Here is a 19,000-nt window from a genome sequence, read left to right as displayed (position 1 = left end):
CCCAGGTTGCTCCAAGCCCTGTCCAAGCTGGCCTTGGACACTTCCAGGGATGGGAAGTCCACAACCTCTCTGGGCAACCTGTATCTGGACCTCACCACCCTCACAGGAGGAATTAATTCTTTCTCAACCACTGATCGAAATCTTTCCAAGAATTCCTTCCCAATATCCCAAAATATAAAATTTAAATATCTGATCTCCTCTATCTAGTGACAGTCACGGGTGATAGATTTTGGGAAGTTTTTTTCATGGAAAGGGTTGTTAAACATTGGAATGACTGCTCAGGGAGGTTTGGAGTGCCCATTCCTGGAGGCGTCCAAGGAACACCTGGAGGTGGCACTCAGTGCTCTGGGCTGGGGACAAGGTGGGGATTGGGCACAGCTTGGACACAATGACCCTGAACTTCCAGAAGTCTTTGGGCACCCAATCCCAAATTGTTTATGGAAAACTGAAACATTCCAGCTCCACTTCAGACTGTCAGGATCTCAAATTCCCTGGGCTTCAGCACAGAATAAACAACAACAGCAACAACCTTTAAGTTCTGGCTCATGGAATCTATGTCAGGAATCTAAGGAAAACCACAGGAGCAAATTCCTTCCGTTTATTAAGGATCTGCCTGAGGGCAGAACTTTCAGGCCTGTAGTTCTGAGGCACCTGAGGTTGTTTTCCATGAACACTTGGCACAGATTTGTATTTGAAAAAAAAAGAAGGAAAAGAAAATCCTCGTGATCCCGAGCATTCGGCAAAGCTGCCAAAACCCTTTTCTCCAAAAAGGGCTGGCCAGCCCTGGCACAGGCTGGAGTCCCCGTTCCTGGTGGGATTTGAGGGCCCTGTGGATGTGGCACTTGGGGACAAGGGTGAGTGGTGGCCTCAGCAGGGCTGGGGAAGGGTTGGACTCGATCTCAAAGGGCTTTTCCCACCTCGAGGATCCCGTGAGAGCTCCCAGTGCCAGGGAATCACTGACCTCCAGCTGCAGCTTCAGGTTGTTGGCCGTGCTCCCTCTGCCATCGCCCAGCTCCGTCATCCAGATCCAGAGCAGGGACAAGCCGTGACACTCCAGGAAGGACTTGAGGCAGGACTGCGAGTGCGTGTTCTGGAGGGCCAGAGGTGGGAACATCAGACACTTCCAGGCAAAACCATGGAAAACTGCTCCACTGGGATCGTGCTCAAAGCCATGGCAGAGCCAGAACTCGGCACCTGAGCAGGCCCAAGCAGATCTGAGTGGCTGGAACTGCTGGGGTTGGAGCAGGGATCCAGCAGCAGGACCACTGCCACCACTACAGCTCAGAACTGAAGGACAGTGGATCCTGGAGCTGCTCAGCTGAGCTGGGGATGCAGCAGAAAGGGCAGGACCTGCCTCCCACACTGCCCGTGCTCCTCTGAGGATGTCACTGGAACAGGCCGTGGATCCCTCCCCTCCCAGGCCGCTCCTCCTCACCTGGATGAGCTTGAGGCAGGTGAGTTTCTGCTCCAGCGTTTCGATGCGCACCATGAGCCGCGACAGGCTCAGCACCTGGTTCTTATCAGAGAGCCCCTCCCCGTTCTCCAGCAGCGCCTCCAGCTCCCCATCCACCTGCAGAGCCACAGAAAACACCCTCAGCCTCAGCCCAGGCAATTCCCTGACTCCAAGCTCCCTTTCCCCTCATTTTCCATTTTCCACCTTTCAGCTCTGCTGGAAATTCCAGGTGGTTGCACCAAAACCCTCCCGGCCCTGAGTTTATTTTTTCATGCAGAAAACAAGCTAAGAAATTATCTTTAATTGCAGGTAAAACTTATTATTTATATTCTGAGTTGTATAAATTCTTTATAAATTTGTAATGATTAATGGATTATAAACTATAACAGCTTTATAATCCTTACAACCAGAGAGTCCCTCTCCGCAAGGACACTGAAATATCATCCTCTCATTTAGGGACTAATTAGTGTTTTAAAACACCCTATAAATGATTTAGGGATTATTTCTTGGCTTACTCACTCTCTAGAAATGATTTAAGAATTATTTCTGGTCTCCTCACTCTCTGATACAGCACACTAAGATGAAACTGGCATTTTTAAACTTCCCCAAAGAATTAGGAATAAATCTTCTCCATAGGAACAGAGGTTTGTCCCTTCAAGGATGGAATAATTACAATTTGTAGGAATTAAAGAAGAGCCTGTGCAGGTTCTTGCAGAAGATTTCACCCCAAAAAAAATTCCTCTTGCTCTGGATTCTCTGCACTTTTTCCACATGGCATGAACCCTTCCCTGCAATTCCATGCATTGTCTCTAAAATTCCACCTCCCAACCTGGAAATGGTGAAACTCTGCCCTTGGAGCTGCCAAATTTAGGTGATGCCTTATATGGCAAAGCCAATGTTGTTCATCTTTCATCACTGTTTACAAATCATGGAAAGCAACCCACATTTTTAAATCAAATTCATGGAGTCATGGATGAGCAAATACTGGACCTAGGAAAGTCACTCTCTGGTGGGACTTTAAAAAACCAGGAGAAAGGAAATTGGATTTAACTGAAGATCCAAGAAAATAAATAAATCAATAAATCCCCTCAATAAATCTTGAGGGACCTTGTGAAATAAAATCATTGGAGTTGGAAAAGACCTCCAAGATCATCAATCCAACCTTTGATGACACTGAAAACCTTGAGGTCATCAGGAGTAAACATCTCCCAAAGGAACAGAGATGGGATGAGAGGAAATGGCCTCAAACTGTGCCAGAGGCGGCTCAGGTTGGATATTGGGGAAATTCCTTAATGGAAAGGGCTGGTGGTCGTGGAATGCCCATTCCTGGAGGGATTAAAGCCATGGGGATGTGGTAACTTGGGGACATGGGTGGTTTTGGCAGTGCTGGGGAGTGCCTGGGCTCAATGGCAGAGGCTCAACCTGGAAAAGTCAGTTTCTGGTGGGACTTTAAAAAAACAGGAGAAAGGAAATTGGATTTAACTGAAGATCCAAGAAAACACAAATCTTGAGGGACCTTGTGAAATAAAATCATTGGAGTTGGAAAAGACCTCCAAGATCATCAATCCAACCTTTGATGACACTGAAAACCATGAGGTCATCAGGAGTAAACATCTCCCAAAGGAACAGAGATGGGATGAGAGGAAATGGCCTCAAACTGTGCCAGAGGCGGCTCAGGTTGGATATTGGGGAAATTCCTTAATGGAAAGGGCTGGTGGTGGTGGAATGCCCATTCCTGGAGGGATTTAAAGCCACGTGGAAGTGGCACTTGGGATGAGAGGAAACAGCCTCAAATTGGGCCAGAGGCAGCTCAGGTTGGATATTGGGGAAATTCCTTCATGGAAAGGACTGGTGGTGGTGGAATGCCCATTCCTGGAGGGATTTAAAGAAAGCCACATGGAAGTGGCACTTGGGATGAGAAGAAACAGCCTCAAATTGGGCCAGAGGCAGCTCAGGTCGGATATTGGGGAAATCCCTCAGTGGAAAGGGTTGGTGGTGGTGGAATCCCCATTCCTGGAGGGATTAAAGCCATGTGGATGTGGCACTTGGGGACATGGGTGGTTTTGGCAGTGCTGGGGAGTGGCTGTGCTCAATGCCAGAGGCTCAATCCCCAAACTCACCGAGTCCTTTTTGCGGGATCGCTCCTTCTTCATCTTGCCCCCGGCCGCGCGGATGCTGACCCTGTTCTCCCCTCCCAGGTACCCCCGGCAGTTGGAGGAGCCACAGAAACATTTCTGGGCCTCTTTGCTGTGGGGGGACACAAAGGGAGGTTCAGCAACAGCCCAGCCCCAGCCACAGCCAGCTCTGCACCCACCAAAGCCAGGAATGGGAATGGCTCTGCGTGGAAGAGCCACTGAAAACTCAAACAAAGGCTTTATTCCCAACACAGCTGCCATGATCCCCAGCCTCACTTCCAGGCTCTCCACAGGCCAAGAACCAGGAATCAGAGAGGAAAAGGTGGAGCTGATGGGGCTGACAACTTCTTATCCCACATTGCCATCAATATCCTAATTTTCCTAAGGAATTTAGCCTCAGGATCATACATACATTAGGAAAAACTTGCATTTCATAGCATTTTATAGCTCATAGATTGAATGTGAGAGCTCAAAACAGGATAAAGAATGAGCTCAGGATTCATGGGAGCAGCAAAATACACATGGAAAATTTGTTTTGGATGTTCAGCCATGAATAATAAATACAATATATATATATAATAAATACAACTAATATAGTTCCCAAGGAATATTTCTACCAAGCCTCTGTAGTTCCCACTTGACACACCATCCATTTTAAACTCCATTCCACAATTTCTTGGGAAAATAGTAGGATTTTACTTTAAATATGTGGAACCCACTGGAGGAACGCGGCCCTGCAGGGGTAAGAAGCAGGGAAGCTCAATTCCAGGAATTTCTAGGAATGAGGAATTATCTTAAAATGCAACTAAAAACTCATTCCTGCTTACAGAGGAGGCCTGGAGAAGGATTCAAAAGGAAAAGGAAGGGATGTTCCTCAAGTTATACTTCACCAAAGAGCAATGGAGGTTTAGCAAAGGGATCCCAATTCCAGGCTGGAGCTTTCCCTGCAGCCCTGGATTAGGCCAGGAAGAGGGGATGAGTTATCCAGGGGGTTTTACAGCTCCTCAAAGCTTGCCAAGCCATAAAACAGCAGTGGGAAGGGAAGAACAGGAATTCTGGAGGAATATCCCAAAGTCTAATCAATAACCAGACGGGAAGAAGCAGGGAGGGGAATTCTCTGGGAAAGGGATGGAGCAGGAGCAGTGGCAGTGGGAGAGGGGAAGAGCAGGAATTCCTGGGCCAGGAAAGGGAAGGGGACGTACCCATATCTCTGGAACTGGTAATCAAACGTCAGCTCCGAGCCCGACGGGACCAGCTTGGTGGTGAAAAACCCAACCCTCAGCTGCCCATTCACAGTCCACTGTGGAGAAAAGGACACCAGGAGTTATTCCAGCCTCAGCTCCAGGTCTGCTTTCCCTGAACACACCAATCCTTGGAGGAACAGCACTGGGGAGTTTAAAACCAGGCCAAGTGCCCGGTTGAAATCCAGGTGTTTTCACGTCACTGATACAACATCAACAAAAACCCCCAAAATAAAGAAGGAAGATGTTTCACTGTGAGCTCCCCAGAGGGAGGAGCTGCTGGATTGGACCCAGCATTTTACCTTTTGGGTCTCACAGTTTGGCTCACAGCTGTGGTTCATGAAGCGGGAGCAGTTCCCTTTCTGGGTGGCATCGATGATCTGAAAAGGGACAAGAAATGCAGGGAAAGGTTCATTCCTTGGGATGGGACAAAGCTGCAAACACAACCCTTGTGGGAATCATCTCCTTTCCCACTGTTTATTTGATATTCTCCATCTTTACTGTAGAGATTGGGGTTTGTCAGGACATTAAATCCCCGAAAAAAGAGCACTCAGGTACACAGCTCCTCATTTTCCAGAGTCCTCCAGCTGGGTGCAGATCCTGGGCTTTGTTTCTGATACGGCCATGAGGGGTTGGGAGAGTGAATTTTCTCCCACACACCTCATACTCCAAGGGAAAAGTGATCCCAGAAATAAAAACTCCTTTTATGACTGGAAATGCTCCTTTGTGACGCTTAAAATCACACAACAATCTCAAAAACCCTTATTTTAGGAGGAAAAACACCCAGGAAAAACCACTCTGAGTATTTTTAGCTCCTTTTCTCTCAAGCTCCCCAGACCCAAAAAGTCCTGACAGGAGAGACAAGGAGAATAAGAGATGGAATTTCTATTTATCCCCCTTGTTCTCAGGCAGACAGAACAGCTCCACATCCCTTGGAGCTGAAGCAGCCATAAATAATTAAGGATACCCCATTTATAAATATTCCAGTGGCAATCCTGCACAGAGGGACTCTGCCAGCTTTAAATATCCCAATTTCATGGAGTTTAATGTGAAAGGAAATGTGGTTTTTTGTTACATTTGAGCACCCAAAAAGGGCAAGTTTGGCTCGGAAGATCTTCCCAAACTTCTTTCCCATGGAACAATGAGCCATGCTCCATCTTCTCCTTTGGAAAGACACTTTCCCTTCCCTAAGAGGTTCATTTAAGCTGCTAGAATTTTGTTGGAATTGAGCAATGGGTTAGAAAATCCTGAGGCTTGAAGTTTGCTTTCCTCAGGAAAACACTCCCAGTGGATTCAGGACATTATTCCATGGGATCCCAAGGAGCTGGTGCTGTACACAGCTAAATTCAGCCTTTCCCAAAGCAATCCCATGCCAGCAATCCACTGCTCACCTCATCATTCTTCAGGGCCATGAAATAATAGTGGATGTTCTTGTTCCGGGCATATTCCTTCACCCGAGCCTTGAACTCCTTGTGATCCAGCACCTCCCCACAGTATTCCAAAACAAAGGTGTTGCTGCAAGAGGGAAAAACATCCATTTTCTTAGCAAAAAAAACCCACACAAATAACATAAAATAATCCCTGTTCAGGTGGATTCTCTGAACAAAACTCCCAGCCTGGCCATCCTGGCGGTGTAGCAATCATGATGTGCTTTCATCTCAGGGAATTCTGATTAATTTGGGATTTTATGCTGTCACATGGGAAGGCGACAGAAGGATGAAGCTCCCCTTGGAGCAGGGTTTGTTCTATAAATTCTATATATTCACAGAATTACAGGATGGCTTAGGTGGGAAGGGAACTTTGAGCTCATCCCATTCCAACACCATTCCATGGGCAGGGACACCAGCAACTGTCCCAGAGTGCTCCCAACCCTGTCCAGCCTGGCCTTGGACACTGCCAGGGATCCAGGGGCAGCCACAGCTGCTCTGGGCTGGAAAACACTTTTCCAGGAGGAAATTTTCCCAATATCCCACCCTGAGCTGCCCTGGCCCAGCCACACACTCCAGGTTGCTCCCTTCTCCCTCATCTTGGTCTCCCCCATCCTGATCCTCCCTTGTGCCTCAGGAGATCTCAATGTCCTCACTCCTCTCTTCTTTCACCTCACCTAACCCAGCTCTTGGAATTACAATTCTGAATTAACAATGGAAGGAAAGATCCCCTCTGGATCCTCTTATTGTCCAAAAGGGAGGAAGAGGAGGAGGACTCAGAAGAGAAGTTTTGCAGAGATGGGAAGAGAAGGATGGACACAACTGGAGTGAAATAAGGACAGAGAAAGGGGAGGCAGATTCATCCCAAGAATAAGCCATGGAAAGGCTGTTGGGAAACCAGGAAGAGCAGAACCAGAGTGGAAGATCAAAGAACAGATGGGCAGATGCCAAAGAGGAAGAGGAACACCCATCAGGGACAAGGATGAGGTGGAAGAACCTCAGCCCATCTCCTGGCAGGGAAATCCAGACCCCACAGGCCCCTTTCCCTTCAGGAGGGAGCAAAAGGGTGGGAACAGGCTGTGGGAGGAGGGAAGGCTTACGATGGCAGGTCCTTGGCAGCTCTGAGCCCCCAGCCCTTCTTCTCAGTCAGGATCACCTCCACATCCGCGTGCTGCTTCTTCTGGAAGCGCCGGTTGGAGCAGTAGTCACCGTTCGGACACCGGGAGGAGCTGAGGGGAGGGAAGATAAGGGAGCAAATCAATTCCCAGCAGGAAAACAGCGCCCAACAGGAAGGGCTCAGATGGGAAATAAACCCCAAATAATCACGAGAAATCCCGTGTGAAACCTTCAAATGCGGTTTGCTATAAAAAGCACAAGCACGTGACTGCCAGCGTGCAAATGCAGATCGTTTATTTCTGGAAAGATAAAAACATTTGGAATGCTGATCCCGCTGTATTTCTGTATCAGGGCATCCCAGTGGGGAGAACTGGGCTCTTCTCCCCTTGTTTTGGGGGTTATTCCTTCAAGATATTCCCTGCCCTTCGTGTGGCTTATGAGGTGCGAGCAAAAATTGGGATTCTGCCAGGTAATTTCAGTCCTTCCACAATGCTTGTGCCAGAAGGGAATCCCACCAAGCACCCTGTCCCTGCCTCCAGCTCCCAAACCTCTCCAGAAGGAGAAGGAGACACCAGCCATAGGCTGGGGAGGCTCTGGAGAAACAAGATCCAGGAGTTTGTGAGGGCTGATCTCCTGCAGATCATCCAAAGATTTAAATCATGGAATCATGGAATGGTTTGAGTGGGAAGGGACCCTGAGGATCATCTCATTCCACCCCCTGCCATGAGCAGGGACACCTCCCACTGTCCCAGGCTGCTCCAAGCCCCATCCAACCCCTGAAACCTTCCAGGGATGGAGCAGCCACAGCTTCTGCTGGCAGCTCCCAAGGTCCCTCCAGGCCAGCACAGACACTTCACTGCCACAAACACATTGTGTGAAAAATCCTTTCCTTAGGATTTCTTCTCCTGAGAAGCTGAGAAGCCTCAGGAATGAAATGTAACCAATAATTACCTGCTGCTGTGGAATCCAACAGGTGCATCTGTGATTGGTCCATGTTGGTTGTTTTTAATTAATGGCCAATCACAGTCAGCTGGCTCAGACTCTCTGGTCAGTCACAAGATTTTATTAGTATTCTTTCCTTTCCTTGCTAGCCTTCTGATGAAATCCTTTCTTCTATTCTTTTAGTACAGCTTTAATATAATATATATATATATCATAAAATAATAAACCAGCCTTCTGAAACACGGAGTCAAGATTCTCGCCTCTTCCCTCGTGAACACCACCACACTTCACTGCCACCTCCCAGGAATTCCCAGCTTATCTGAGGGATTCCCAGGACACCTCCAGGCCAACGCATGGACCCCAGCTCACCACTCGATCATGAGCAGGCGATTGAGACAATCCTCCCCACAGGCCACCTCGCCCTGCGCCCGCTCCTCCTTGGACAGCGGGGGACACTCGCACAGCATCCGCTTGATGTCCCGGTGCGATTTGTTCTTCTTCCTGGGAAGCCAAGGCATGGAAATGCAGGTGAGACAGCAGCCAGGTGGAGAAACTCCTCCTCACTCCTGACCAGTGGTTTTTGGAAAAAATGGAAAATAAATGTCTCAAGGTACGGATTGATAACCCTAGGGACAGGAATAGCCAAGGACGCTTGGCTTGGTGATGACTTTGTGATGACAGACAAAAAGTGATTCCTTAAAGAGAATTCCCAGGATATTTTGCTGTTTTCCCTTTCTCCTCCCTGTCTATGTTTATCTGGACACCCATATTTTAACAAGGCAAATTGGAGGATTTTGTTATTTCAGCCTCTGCTTTGCTGTCAAGTGAGAGGGTGAGAAAGAGGAGAAAATTAGTTAGACAAAAAGCAGGGCATCCACTAATTCATATTGTAGCTTCCATGAAGGATTTGGGGAATGCTCTGGAGTGTGGATTCCAACAAGACAAAAAAAAAACTATAAGAAAAAAAAATAAATTATGGCCATTAAATTTTACAGAGCTCCCCTGAGATGATAAATGAAGACATGGAAGTAACCAAAGCCTTTGGAAAAGCGCCTTGTTTGTCCAAAAGCTTTTCCACACCCAGACAGAATTCCCTGTGCCAAAGAAAGGGAGCGAGCTGGCATTTGGGGACATTAAACAGGCAGGATCTGGTAAAGCTATAAAAAAGGGTACAAATAAATCAATCTTTCCCTCTGATCCTCCCATTTTCCAACTCTTCTCAGCTCTTGGGACTGTCTGGGGCAAACTGGGCGATTCTCTTCAGGAGAAAAGAGCCTGGGGTGGCTTTGCCAAATGTGGGGAATGCAACATCCCTGCCCCTCCCTCCAATTTGGCCATAAAAACCCAACCATCCTGGAACCAAACGGAAGCTAAATCCCAATTAAAACAAGGATAGAGCAGCAGTTACCTCTCTGTCAAGTAGACGTTCTCCTCGATGAGGTCGAAGTAACAGGGCATCTTCCCCTGCTTGGCAAACTCCTTCCAGCGCTGGGGGTCCCTGAAGTCATCCATGATGCACAACCTGCCCACCATGGAGGAATCCTGCGGCGCTGGCTCCACCTGCTCCCCCTCCAGCTTCCCCTTCCTCTTCTCCCCAGAGTCCCCATCGCTCTCCGAGTCGCTCTCCAGCTCCGGCCGCCTCTTTTTTGGTGGGCCTCGTTCCTTCACGTCGTTTTTCTCCAAAGCTTTCACCTCGTCCTTCTTCTCCCCGCCCGGCACCGGCTCCTTGGTGGAATTGCTGCTGATTTCGTGTGCCTGCACTGAGCCCTTCTCCCTCTGCCCGGGCATCTGGGATTTTCCAGAGGGGCTGGGAAAGCGGGGCTTGCACTCCTCATCCCAGCGCTCATCCTCTTCATACTCCTCGTGGTCTTCCGTGAGGGAATCCGGCACCTGCCCTTGGCCGCGTTCGTAGCTGACCACGGAGCCTCTGCTGGCTGCCCTTGCATCCCAGTAACCGTTGCCTTGCCAGTAGCTCTGGGAGCTGGGATAGGCTCCTGGTCCTGGCTGGTAAACGTAGCCTGAGTACATCCCAAAGCTGCTGTCTGGCTGCTGGTAGGTGCTGCTGGGCTTCTCCGTCTGGGAGAAGTCCCAGCCTGCTGCACCCATCTCCTCCGGGGCACGGAAACCATCCAGCCTGGAGTAGTCTCCGAGGCCAGACTGGTTCAGCCCGCCCTGCCCCTGCCGACTGTCGGGCTTGGAAGAGCTCATCTGGTGCCGGGATGTGTCGGTGCTCTCCAAGCTCTCTGGGACACAGAAGGGCTGCTCCTCTGGCCGGCCCATGGGCCTCCCCATGGCCACCACGTCCGGCAGCACCATCCTCTCCTCCGTGCCGGCTTTGCCGTGGCAATCGGCCGTCAGGTCCGCCTGGCTCGTGCTGTCCACGCCGTCGCTCTGGGCCTGGCACGGATCCGCCCGCAGCTCCTCCAGCTCCTTCCTGCTCAGCTCCGTGGAGGTTGCCAGACTCTTCTCCATCCCTCTGGGAGAACACCTGCTCTCCACCTGGGGACCACCTTTACTCCCCATATTTTCTGACCTCTCCTCATAGTAGGTCCTGCTGGGCTCAGGCCGCTCATCATCCCAGTGGTCGGAGAAGCGCCGGTTGCTCCGGGAGGAGCCCGGGCTGCTCTCCTCCATGGCTATGGTGGAGTTCTTGGGAACCACCACGACCGACTGGAGCTTCTTCGGCGGCGTCCCATCGTCGGAATCAGAGTCCTCCGTGTCGCTGTCCTCGCTCCCCCTCTCGCTGTCACTGTCCCCCATGTCGGAATAATCGTCGTGGCCAGCGGGAATGAATTCCGAGGCGTTGCCGCTGCTGTCGCACGTTGGGGTTTGGGTCACCATCTCCGTGTCCTCTGCGGTGACAATGACATCGGAGGAGGGATACAAAGCGTCTGGAAAAGCCGAGGCCACCAAGTGCTCGCTTCCCTCATCCCTCTCGGCCGATACGCCGGGACACTGAACCCTCAGCTCATCCAGCTCAGCTCCCTCGGTGGAAACAGCACTTTCTTCCACAACCTCTCTGCCGCGGTGCTCCAGCGGCACTTCCGAATAGTAGGAATGTTCATTCTGGAACGACGACTTGCCTTTTGCTGAGCCAACATCAACGTGCTGAGCATCCAACTCCAGCATCTCCTCAGCTTCCGAATGCTGAAGCGGCTCCTGGCACACACCTGGCGGGGGCACGTCCCATTTGGAAGAGACACATTCTTCTGGCACGGGATGATCCGACTGGAGCTTCTGGGAACAGCCATCCTGGGAGGAATCCCTGCTCGAGCTTTCTGCTGCCAGGCTGATTTTATGGGAAGGATGGCCGTGTTCATCCTCCCCAGCAGACTTGGAATGGGAATCCTCTGTGCTGTCGTAATCGCACGTCACCGTCTGCGGCTCCACCTGCACGTCCAGGAAAGTCTCAGATGTCACCTTCAAATCCGCAGGCTCCGCTTCGATTTCCACTTCCGAGTGGTACAAACCAGGGGTGGCATCATCGGAAATGTAGCAAAAAACAGGTTCTTTGGTTTTGTCACACGGAGTCACCTCCTCATTCAGCTTCTTAAGGACAGTGTTAGTGGCATCTACATTCACGGCAGGGACAGAGGCAGCCTCCTCTGGCTGCTGCGGCTCCGGAGCCTCCGCCTCCTGGAACAGGCTGTTGCACTCGCTGGACTGCACCCGGGAATCATCCAGCCCTTGCTCTTGGGACACGGCCATGCTCTCAAACCCATTGGATGGCAACGGATATGACGGGCTGGTCTTGACGGCAGGCGATGCTTCCGAGGGACCCGGGCCGTGCTCAGAGGATGCAGCGACATCCTCTGCTTTGCAGGCACTGGAGGTTGCCAGACCCTCGTCCTGACCCTCCGGGGAGCCATTCATGCTCGATTCCGTGGGGAAACACGTTCTTAAGGGATCGTGCTTTGCCTTTAAGAACGTTTCTTGCTCCTTAACACTGTCGTGGCCTTCGTTTGCTGCAAGTTCCTCGGATTTAGAGTTTGCCAAACCCGCCCTGGAGTCGTCAGCCTTCGGCAAAGCGGGAGAATCACTGAATTGATTTAACGGAGAAAGCGTCTTTTCCCTTTCCAACTTTTTCACACTGGACACCCTGATCTCATTGTTCTTTACACAAGAGGTCTCTAAATCTAGAGAATTAGACTTGGACTTGATTTCTTCAATCGATTCTGTACAACAGAAAGAACTCTTAAATTTATCAGGCTTTGGTGCGGGGGCCTTGGAAGGGGTGGATTTATAGCGGGAGGAATTCACATTACTGTCAGGCTTGGAATGGGATGTCCCCTTCCGATAGCCCAGTTCATCGAGGGGAGAGCACCTTTTGGATACTTCACTTTCAGAAGTCCTTTTGGAATCTCGATCCGCTTTCGAAGACGACCTCCCTCGCCTGTCCACGTCGGCGTGAGACGACTCCACTTTGCTGTCCCTGTCCGACTTGGAGTAAGAGGATCTCGAGTCTCTGTAGGAGGAGGAGGAATGGGAGGACGTACGCCGGGAGTCGCTGGACCTGGAATGTGTCCTCCTGTACTCATCCTCCGAGTCCGAGCTCTCCCGCGCCCGGCTGTCCGCGTACGACCGGGAGTAGCGCGACCGTTCCCGGTACGGGGAGCTCCGGTGGTACCGGCGGTCGGAGTCGTAGTAATGCGAGCGCTCCGACCTCGAGTAGGAGGAGCTGGTTCGGGAGCTGCGATCGGAGCGGGAACGGGAATGAGACCGGCTTCGCCTCCTCTCTCTGTCCGAGCGGGAGCGGGAGGACGAGTACCGCGAGTCTCTCTCCGATTTGGAATAGCTCGAGTACTTCTCATCCCTGTCCGACCTGGAGCGTGACGAGGACTTGCTCAGGTCATCACCGCGGAGCGACGCGGAGCTCCGTCTGGAGTCTCTCTCCTTTTCCGTGCTGGAGATCTTCTGTTCGTGTGACCGCTGGCTGGAGGAGGTCCTCACGGAATCCTCGTCGGACTCGGAGCCCTGCGGCGCGCCGTCCGACTGGGAGAACTTCCTCTTGGCCCCCTGCCTCCGAGAGCACATGGGCGCGCCCTTCGAGCTGTCAGAAACCTCCTCCTCTTTCCCAATATGGGAATCCTCCTTCGGCGGGGTTATCTCCGTCTGCTCGGGCGCGGGTTGAGCCCCGCGTTCCTCCGAGCCGCGCGACGCCGGATCCCGCTTGGCGTCCGGCTCCAAGGGCAGCGCCTGGCTCGGCTCCCTGGGCACGGGGGCCTCGGCCTCGCCGGGCGGCGACAGCAGCAGCGCCGGCATCGGCGTCACCGGCGGCGGCGGCGGGGCCGTGGCTCCGGGAACCGGCATCGGTGACGCCGGCGGTGGCGGCGGGGGCGGAGGAGGCGGCGGCGGCGTGGGGGGGAAATCCACAGCCAAGGCCACCGGTTCCGTTACCGGTGCTGCCGGAGCCAGGGGTGGCTTTGCTGTGACATTCAGCAAATGTTTTTTAAAATGAATCTTCCCCAATTCTACCTTCGGCTTTGGAGGTGAAGATTCCTCAGCTGAGCTGGCGGTGTCCCCCAGGTCCAGTTTATTTTTGGGGCTGAAATCGGTTGGAAGGGGAACCGCCGGAGGGGTGGGAGTTTCATTTTGTTTCTCGTTTCCCAGAGCAGCCAGGAATCGATTGGGTAGAGTTTTCTTGGTTAAACTAAAGCTGAAAGACACTTTTTGTCTTCCCTGCTCCTCAAGGTTAACCTTGGTTTTGGTGCCTTTGGGCAAGAAGCGGCTCGAGGCGACGCCTTTGAACACGGGGCCTTTGATAAAACCGGCTCTCGGCACCGTTTCAGGTTTGCCCTGTGGAAGAAAGAGAAGATGGAGTTGGAGGAATTGGATTTTGGATTTTGGGGGTTTGAACTCAGTTCTGCAGCATTTTCTTTCACCTGGAGAATTTTTCATGATGAGAAAAGAGAAATGCATACTCTGGGTCTGTCTTTATTGCCTGGCTCTGTCCTGAAAAAATCAATTCCTCAGACTTCTCCAGCTTGAAACTAAGCCTCCTCTGAGGTTTGGGCTGAGGCTTTTTATCTGACTTATTAATGACCAAGCTCAAAGTCCTTTTATCATTTAATTCTTATTTTTTAAAAAATAGAGTTCAGCTTACAAAGTTAATTGAGGGCAAAAATCTGGTTTGATGCTGTTTCTGTGGTCCCAGGCTACAAAAGATCCTGGGTTTTAAGCTCAAAGTGCATTTGTTTATGTAAATCCACCTGGATGCAGCCTTCCAGTACTGGAGAAGGCTCCAGGGAGAGCTCAGAGCCCCTGGCAGGGCCTGGAGGGGCTCCAGGAGAGCTGGAGAGGGACTGGGGACAAGGATGGAGGGACAGGACACAGGGAATGGCTCCCAGTGCCAGAGGGCAGGGATGGATGGGAGATTGGGAATTGGGAATTCCTGGCTGGGATGGAATTCCCAGAGAAGCTGTGGCTGCCCTGGATCCCTGGCAGTGTCCAAGGCCAGGTTGGACACTGGGGCTTGGAGCAGCCTGGGACAATGGAAGGTGACCCTGCCATGGCAGGGGTGGCACTGGATGATCCTGAGGGTCCCTTCCCACCTAAATCCTTCTGGGATTCTGGAATTTGGTCCTAGCATAAACCAGACCAACCAAAATTACTGCAGGAATTCAAACCTCATCCTTTCCCACCTCCCCCCAACAGCTTTCTCCTGGTCATCACTAATTCCTGCAAGTTCCCAGGCTCAGGCCTAGACCAGCATTAATTAACAACTCCCCAAGAATTCCCATCAGGAGCCAGCGGTGCATGATGACTCTGTCACCTCTGGATCAACCGACCATTCCAAGCTGCCTCCTGCCCAGGAGCTCACTCAGCACCTTCCAAGCCCAAACCCAAGGAATTTTGAGAGCACACAGCACCCTATATTCACCCATTTGGGGAATTTCTCCCGCTGTTTTAAATCTTAGAGCTCATCTGTGTCCCAGAAATAAAATCCTAGAGAAGATAAAGTAGGAAAAGGGCTTTGTTGTCCATAACCCCTATCTCCAAAAATCCAAATTGCATCAGAATCATGGAATTCCAGAATGGTTTGGGTTGAAGGGACCCTCAGGATTATCCTGCTTCAATCCTGCCATGGGCAGGGACACCTCCACTATCCCAGGTTGCTCCAAGCCCTGTCCAACCTGGTCTTGGACACTTCCAGGGATCCAGGGGCAGCCACAGCTGCTCTGGGAATTACATTTTTTGTGCTAACCCTAATTCCAATGGAAAGAGTCGTTTCCAAATTGTCCAGAGCCAGATTTTGCAGCTGTAGCTGTGCCACGAGCACATTTCTGGCAGGAGCAGCAGTTTCCTGCAGCCCTCTGTGAATTATTAAGGATTTTGTTATCCTTTAACTCATGGAACAACATGGAGCTGCCCTGGATCAAGGCACCACAGTAAATGATTAAATGAGACATTGGTGGGTTGGAAATCCTGGGTTTTCTGCACCCTGGGACATCACATATCCCAAAAATTCCTCTTTTTCAAAGCATTGGGGGTTTCATTGTGAGCACCCGTTAATGGTCTACCCATGAATCATCCTGGTGACCCAATCCAGCATCTGGATCTGGATCTGCAGCAGCAAATTCCCTTCACTGTGGGAAAATTGGGAGCAAAACCCGAAGCATTTCCTTGAAATCCATGGTTTTTATGAGGGGTCATTTCAGGGACAATTTTAAAGGATTTTCATGGCTAAAAGGGAACCCAAAACATTGACTTTGGAAAAAAAGAGAATCTCCAGCTCTGGAATGGGCTCCTCTCACCACAACTCACAACCATCTCCACAAAGCCCTGCTGGAATTGAAATCCCTGTTTTCCAGAGAATCCACACATCACAAGTGTGGATTAATCCACATTAACTCATGGAAGAATGAAGGACAAAAGGAACACTACTGAGATCACCCTCCTGTAGGAGGTCAGCCTCCTGAAGAGTGAGGGAACAGCGTTTTGGGGGATTCCTGGATCCTGTTATCCTTACAACCAGAAATTCCCAACTTTTTTACTCCAAGCTGGGACAAGAGAAGGGAGCAGGTCCCTCTCCAACCATATCCAAAGGATCTCCACAGGACTGAACCCAAATTCTTATCAGAGATAGGAATTTTTCATCATATCAACTATAAATAATAAATTAAGAAATATATAGGTAAAAATACTGGACATTCAGGGAATCAGCATTTCAGAGTTTTCCTTCTTGCTACAACTCTGGTGCCATGATTTAAAGTGTCAATGTGTTGATCAAAATCCTTCTAACTTCAAGCACAACAGCTTTGAAATCATGGGAATTAGGGGGTTTGGACAGATCCACCTTTTCCCAAATATGGGATCTGCGGGCAAAAAAGAGCTGTCACATTTCCATTCCTCCCCTTCCCACAGCAAATTCAGCAGAGCTGACACAATCCAGGATATTTCCCCTCACGAGTTCACCCTTCCAGGGATTTTTTCTTTAAACAACAGCAAATTGAACAAAACACAATTCCCACAATTTGAAACACACTCCACAGGTGACTTGGTAAATGTAAAAGGTGGGAATTACAGAAAAGCTTTCCAGGAGAAGAGGAATTCTCCTTCCCCTCCTGTTTTACAGAAAGGGAGCACTACCCAAAATGGAAAAAAAAAAGCACATCCAAAATGATTAACAGCCTTCATTCCAAAGCCAGGAGATTAAAATACATCCCAGGCCTCCAAGTTTTCTCTTTTCCCAACAAATTCATTGAGTCACAGGCAGCAAAACTCATTATTTTTACAAATTAAGTCTTTAAATAATCAGCACCAGCCCACACCAAGCTGTGCCATCACCTCCCGTGCGCTTGTGGCACGAGTGCTACTGGAATTACTGCCTCTCATTCCCAAATTTAATGGGAATTATTGTCCTTCCTCCCCAAATTTAATAAGAATTACTGCCCTTCCTTCCCAAATTCAATGAGAATTACTGCCCCTCATTCCTAAATTTAATGGGAATTACTGCCCTTCCTTCCCAAATTTAATGGGAATTGTTGTCCTTCCTTCCCAAATTAAATGGGAATTTTTGCCCCTCATTCCCAAATTTATTGAGAATTATTGCCCTTTCTTCCCAAACTGAACAAGAGGGAACCCAGAAAAGCACCCATTTGCTTTATCCAGCCCCTCAGTGGCTCTGGATTCATGGAATGCCTCAGCCAAACCAACCCAAGCTGGGCTCACAGGAGATCCAGGAATGTTGGAATTGGTTTTACTCACCTCATTTTCTTCTTCTCTATTGCAACCCAGCCGGGGAAACATGGAAAAAAAAAACAGGAAAAGAGGGTGTGAACAGCAGGTAGGAACAAGAAATGGAACATTGGACATCTGGATTTGGGATGGGAAGGACTTGGGACACAGAGTGAGGGAAACGTCGATGGCACCCCGACACAAACGCAGCCATGGCACAGTTGGGAGGCTCCAAAATTCCCTGGAAAATCCCACATGGATCAGGACAGAGCAAACCTTTTTGGAGAGAACTGCTGGCTTGGTGCTGTCTCCAGATATTCCAACACGCTGCAGGAATAAAAGCCTCAAAAATGTCACTGAAAAAGGTGGATTTGGGATTCTTTCCATTTGAATACTTCCCTGAATAACCGAAAGTTTCTGCCTCTCATTAACAGAAATTAAAGATATTAACGAAGGTCTGACTGCTGTGCATCTGCCCTGGCTATTTGCATAATTAATCCCTATTTTGGCAGCTTGAAAATGAATTAATTATGATCATTCTCCTCCATGCTGAGCCAACAGGAAAGTTGGGTTTTCCCAGCTTTCCACTGTCCCCAAATTCTCTGCTCTGATCCCACAGCGAAGTCGTTTCTCCTCAGGGAAGGAGAAGGAACAGGAACACACCTCCCTCTCCTTGCTTTGCTCAATTCCTTGGAGAGTGTCAAGGAATTTTCTGGCCCTACCAACACATCTCAGCCAAGACATCAACAGTTCCTCTGTCAAGGATCTACCCAAGATCCCAAACCCCTCTCCAGCGCTCTGACACAGCCCAGAGCTGGAATTCTCCTACATTTTACCAGCTTTTATTCAGCACTGTTGTGGTGACAAAGCCAAAGATTTCCCGCAGAAAAGGTTCACAGATTCCACCCCAAGCATCAGCTCAATGAGAAATACCCAGTTCTGGAAGAAAAAGTAAAGATTTTCATTTCGGAGCGACGCGGACGCAGTGACGGCACAAGAACCACCCGGGTCCCCACAGAAACCATCCCCAGCTGGGAACTGGGAGCAAAGGAAAGTGCTGGGAACAACTTTCCCCTCAGGAATATCCTCCTGCCCCTCCAAAGGCTCCCATCCAGTTGATCCAGCTTGTTAAAAGACCATAATTAATCCCAGAGCAGCACCAACGGGGTTTGATTCCATCAAGGAAACCCAAGGAAGGAGCTCCGATTCAATGGGGTCAGCCAAGGCAGGAATTCCAAACCCCACAGGTGCAGGAGCTCTCCAAGAGCATCACTTCCACTGGAATTAAGGCCCAAAAGGAGCTTTCAGTTTCAGGATCACCAAAAAGAAGAGTTTGGGACTTTCAGGAAGCACCACGTGGTTTGGTTTGAGGCTTTGTGGGGTTTGGTGATTGCATTTGGTGATTTAAGGGTCTTTCCCAACCTTGGTGATTCCAGGGAGATTTTCCAGATATCCCAAAGATGCAGCAGAGATTATGACCACCAAGTGGAAGTTGAAGGTTCTAAGGCA

General features: G+C 50.0%; 1 protein-coding gene across 4 annotated transcripts in view; it reads right to left on the bottom strand.

The window, feature by feature from the left end:
- Window positions 1–17,762, bottom strand: part of SETD2 (SET domain containing 2, histone lysine methyltransferase) — a 43,249-nt gene extending 25,487 nt beyond the window's left edge. For 2 of the 4 annotated variants that reach the window (XR_010029209.1, XR_010029215.1), the window contains exons 1-10: window positions 17,522–17,762; window positions 9,723–14,110; window positions 8,684–8,815; window positions 7,357–7,485; window positions 6,221–6,344; window positions 5,132–5,209; window positions 4,791–4,888; window positions 3,574–3,700; window positions 1,436–1,570; window positions 962–1,090 (exon numbers count right to left, since the gene is read on the bottom strand). Coding sequence is in view for 2 of the 4 variants with exons in the window: in XM_063167199.1 (XP_063023269.1) it covers window positions 962–1,090; window positions 1,436–1,570; window positions 3,574–3,700; window positions 4,791–4,888; window positions 5,132–5,209; window positions 6,221–6,344; window positions 7,357–7,485; window positions 8,684–8,815; window positions 9,723–14,110; window positions 17,522–17,629 (5,448 nt within the window). In the remaining 2 variants the exon portion in view is untranslated. The remainder of the gene's footprint in view (window positions 1–961; window positions 1,091–1,435; window positions 1,571–3,573; window positions 3,701–4,790; window positions 4,889–5,131; window positions 5,210–6,220; window positions 6,345–7,356; window positions 7,486–8,683; window positions 8,816–9,722; window positions 14,111–17,521) is intronic. The other 2 variants (XM_063167199.1, XM_063167111.1) reach the window with 2 other exon arrangements.
- Window positions 17,763–19,000: the final 1,238 nt, after the last annotated feature.

Source organism: Melospiza melodia, chromosome 1, assembly GCF_035770615.1.
Source record: "Melospiza melodia melodia isolate bMelMel2 chromosome 1, bMelMel2.pri, whole genome shotgun sequence".
Lineage (NCBI taxonomy): Eukaryota > Metazoa > Chordata > Aves > Passeriformes > Passerellidae > Melospiza > Melospiza melodia.
The sequence above is the reverse complement of the archived record's forward strand: the minus strand, read 5'-3'. Positions and strand labels throughout refer to the sequence as shown.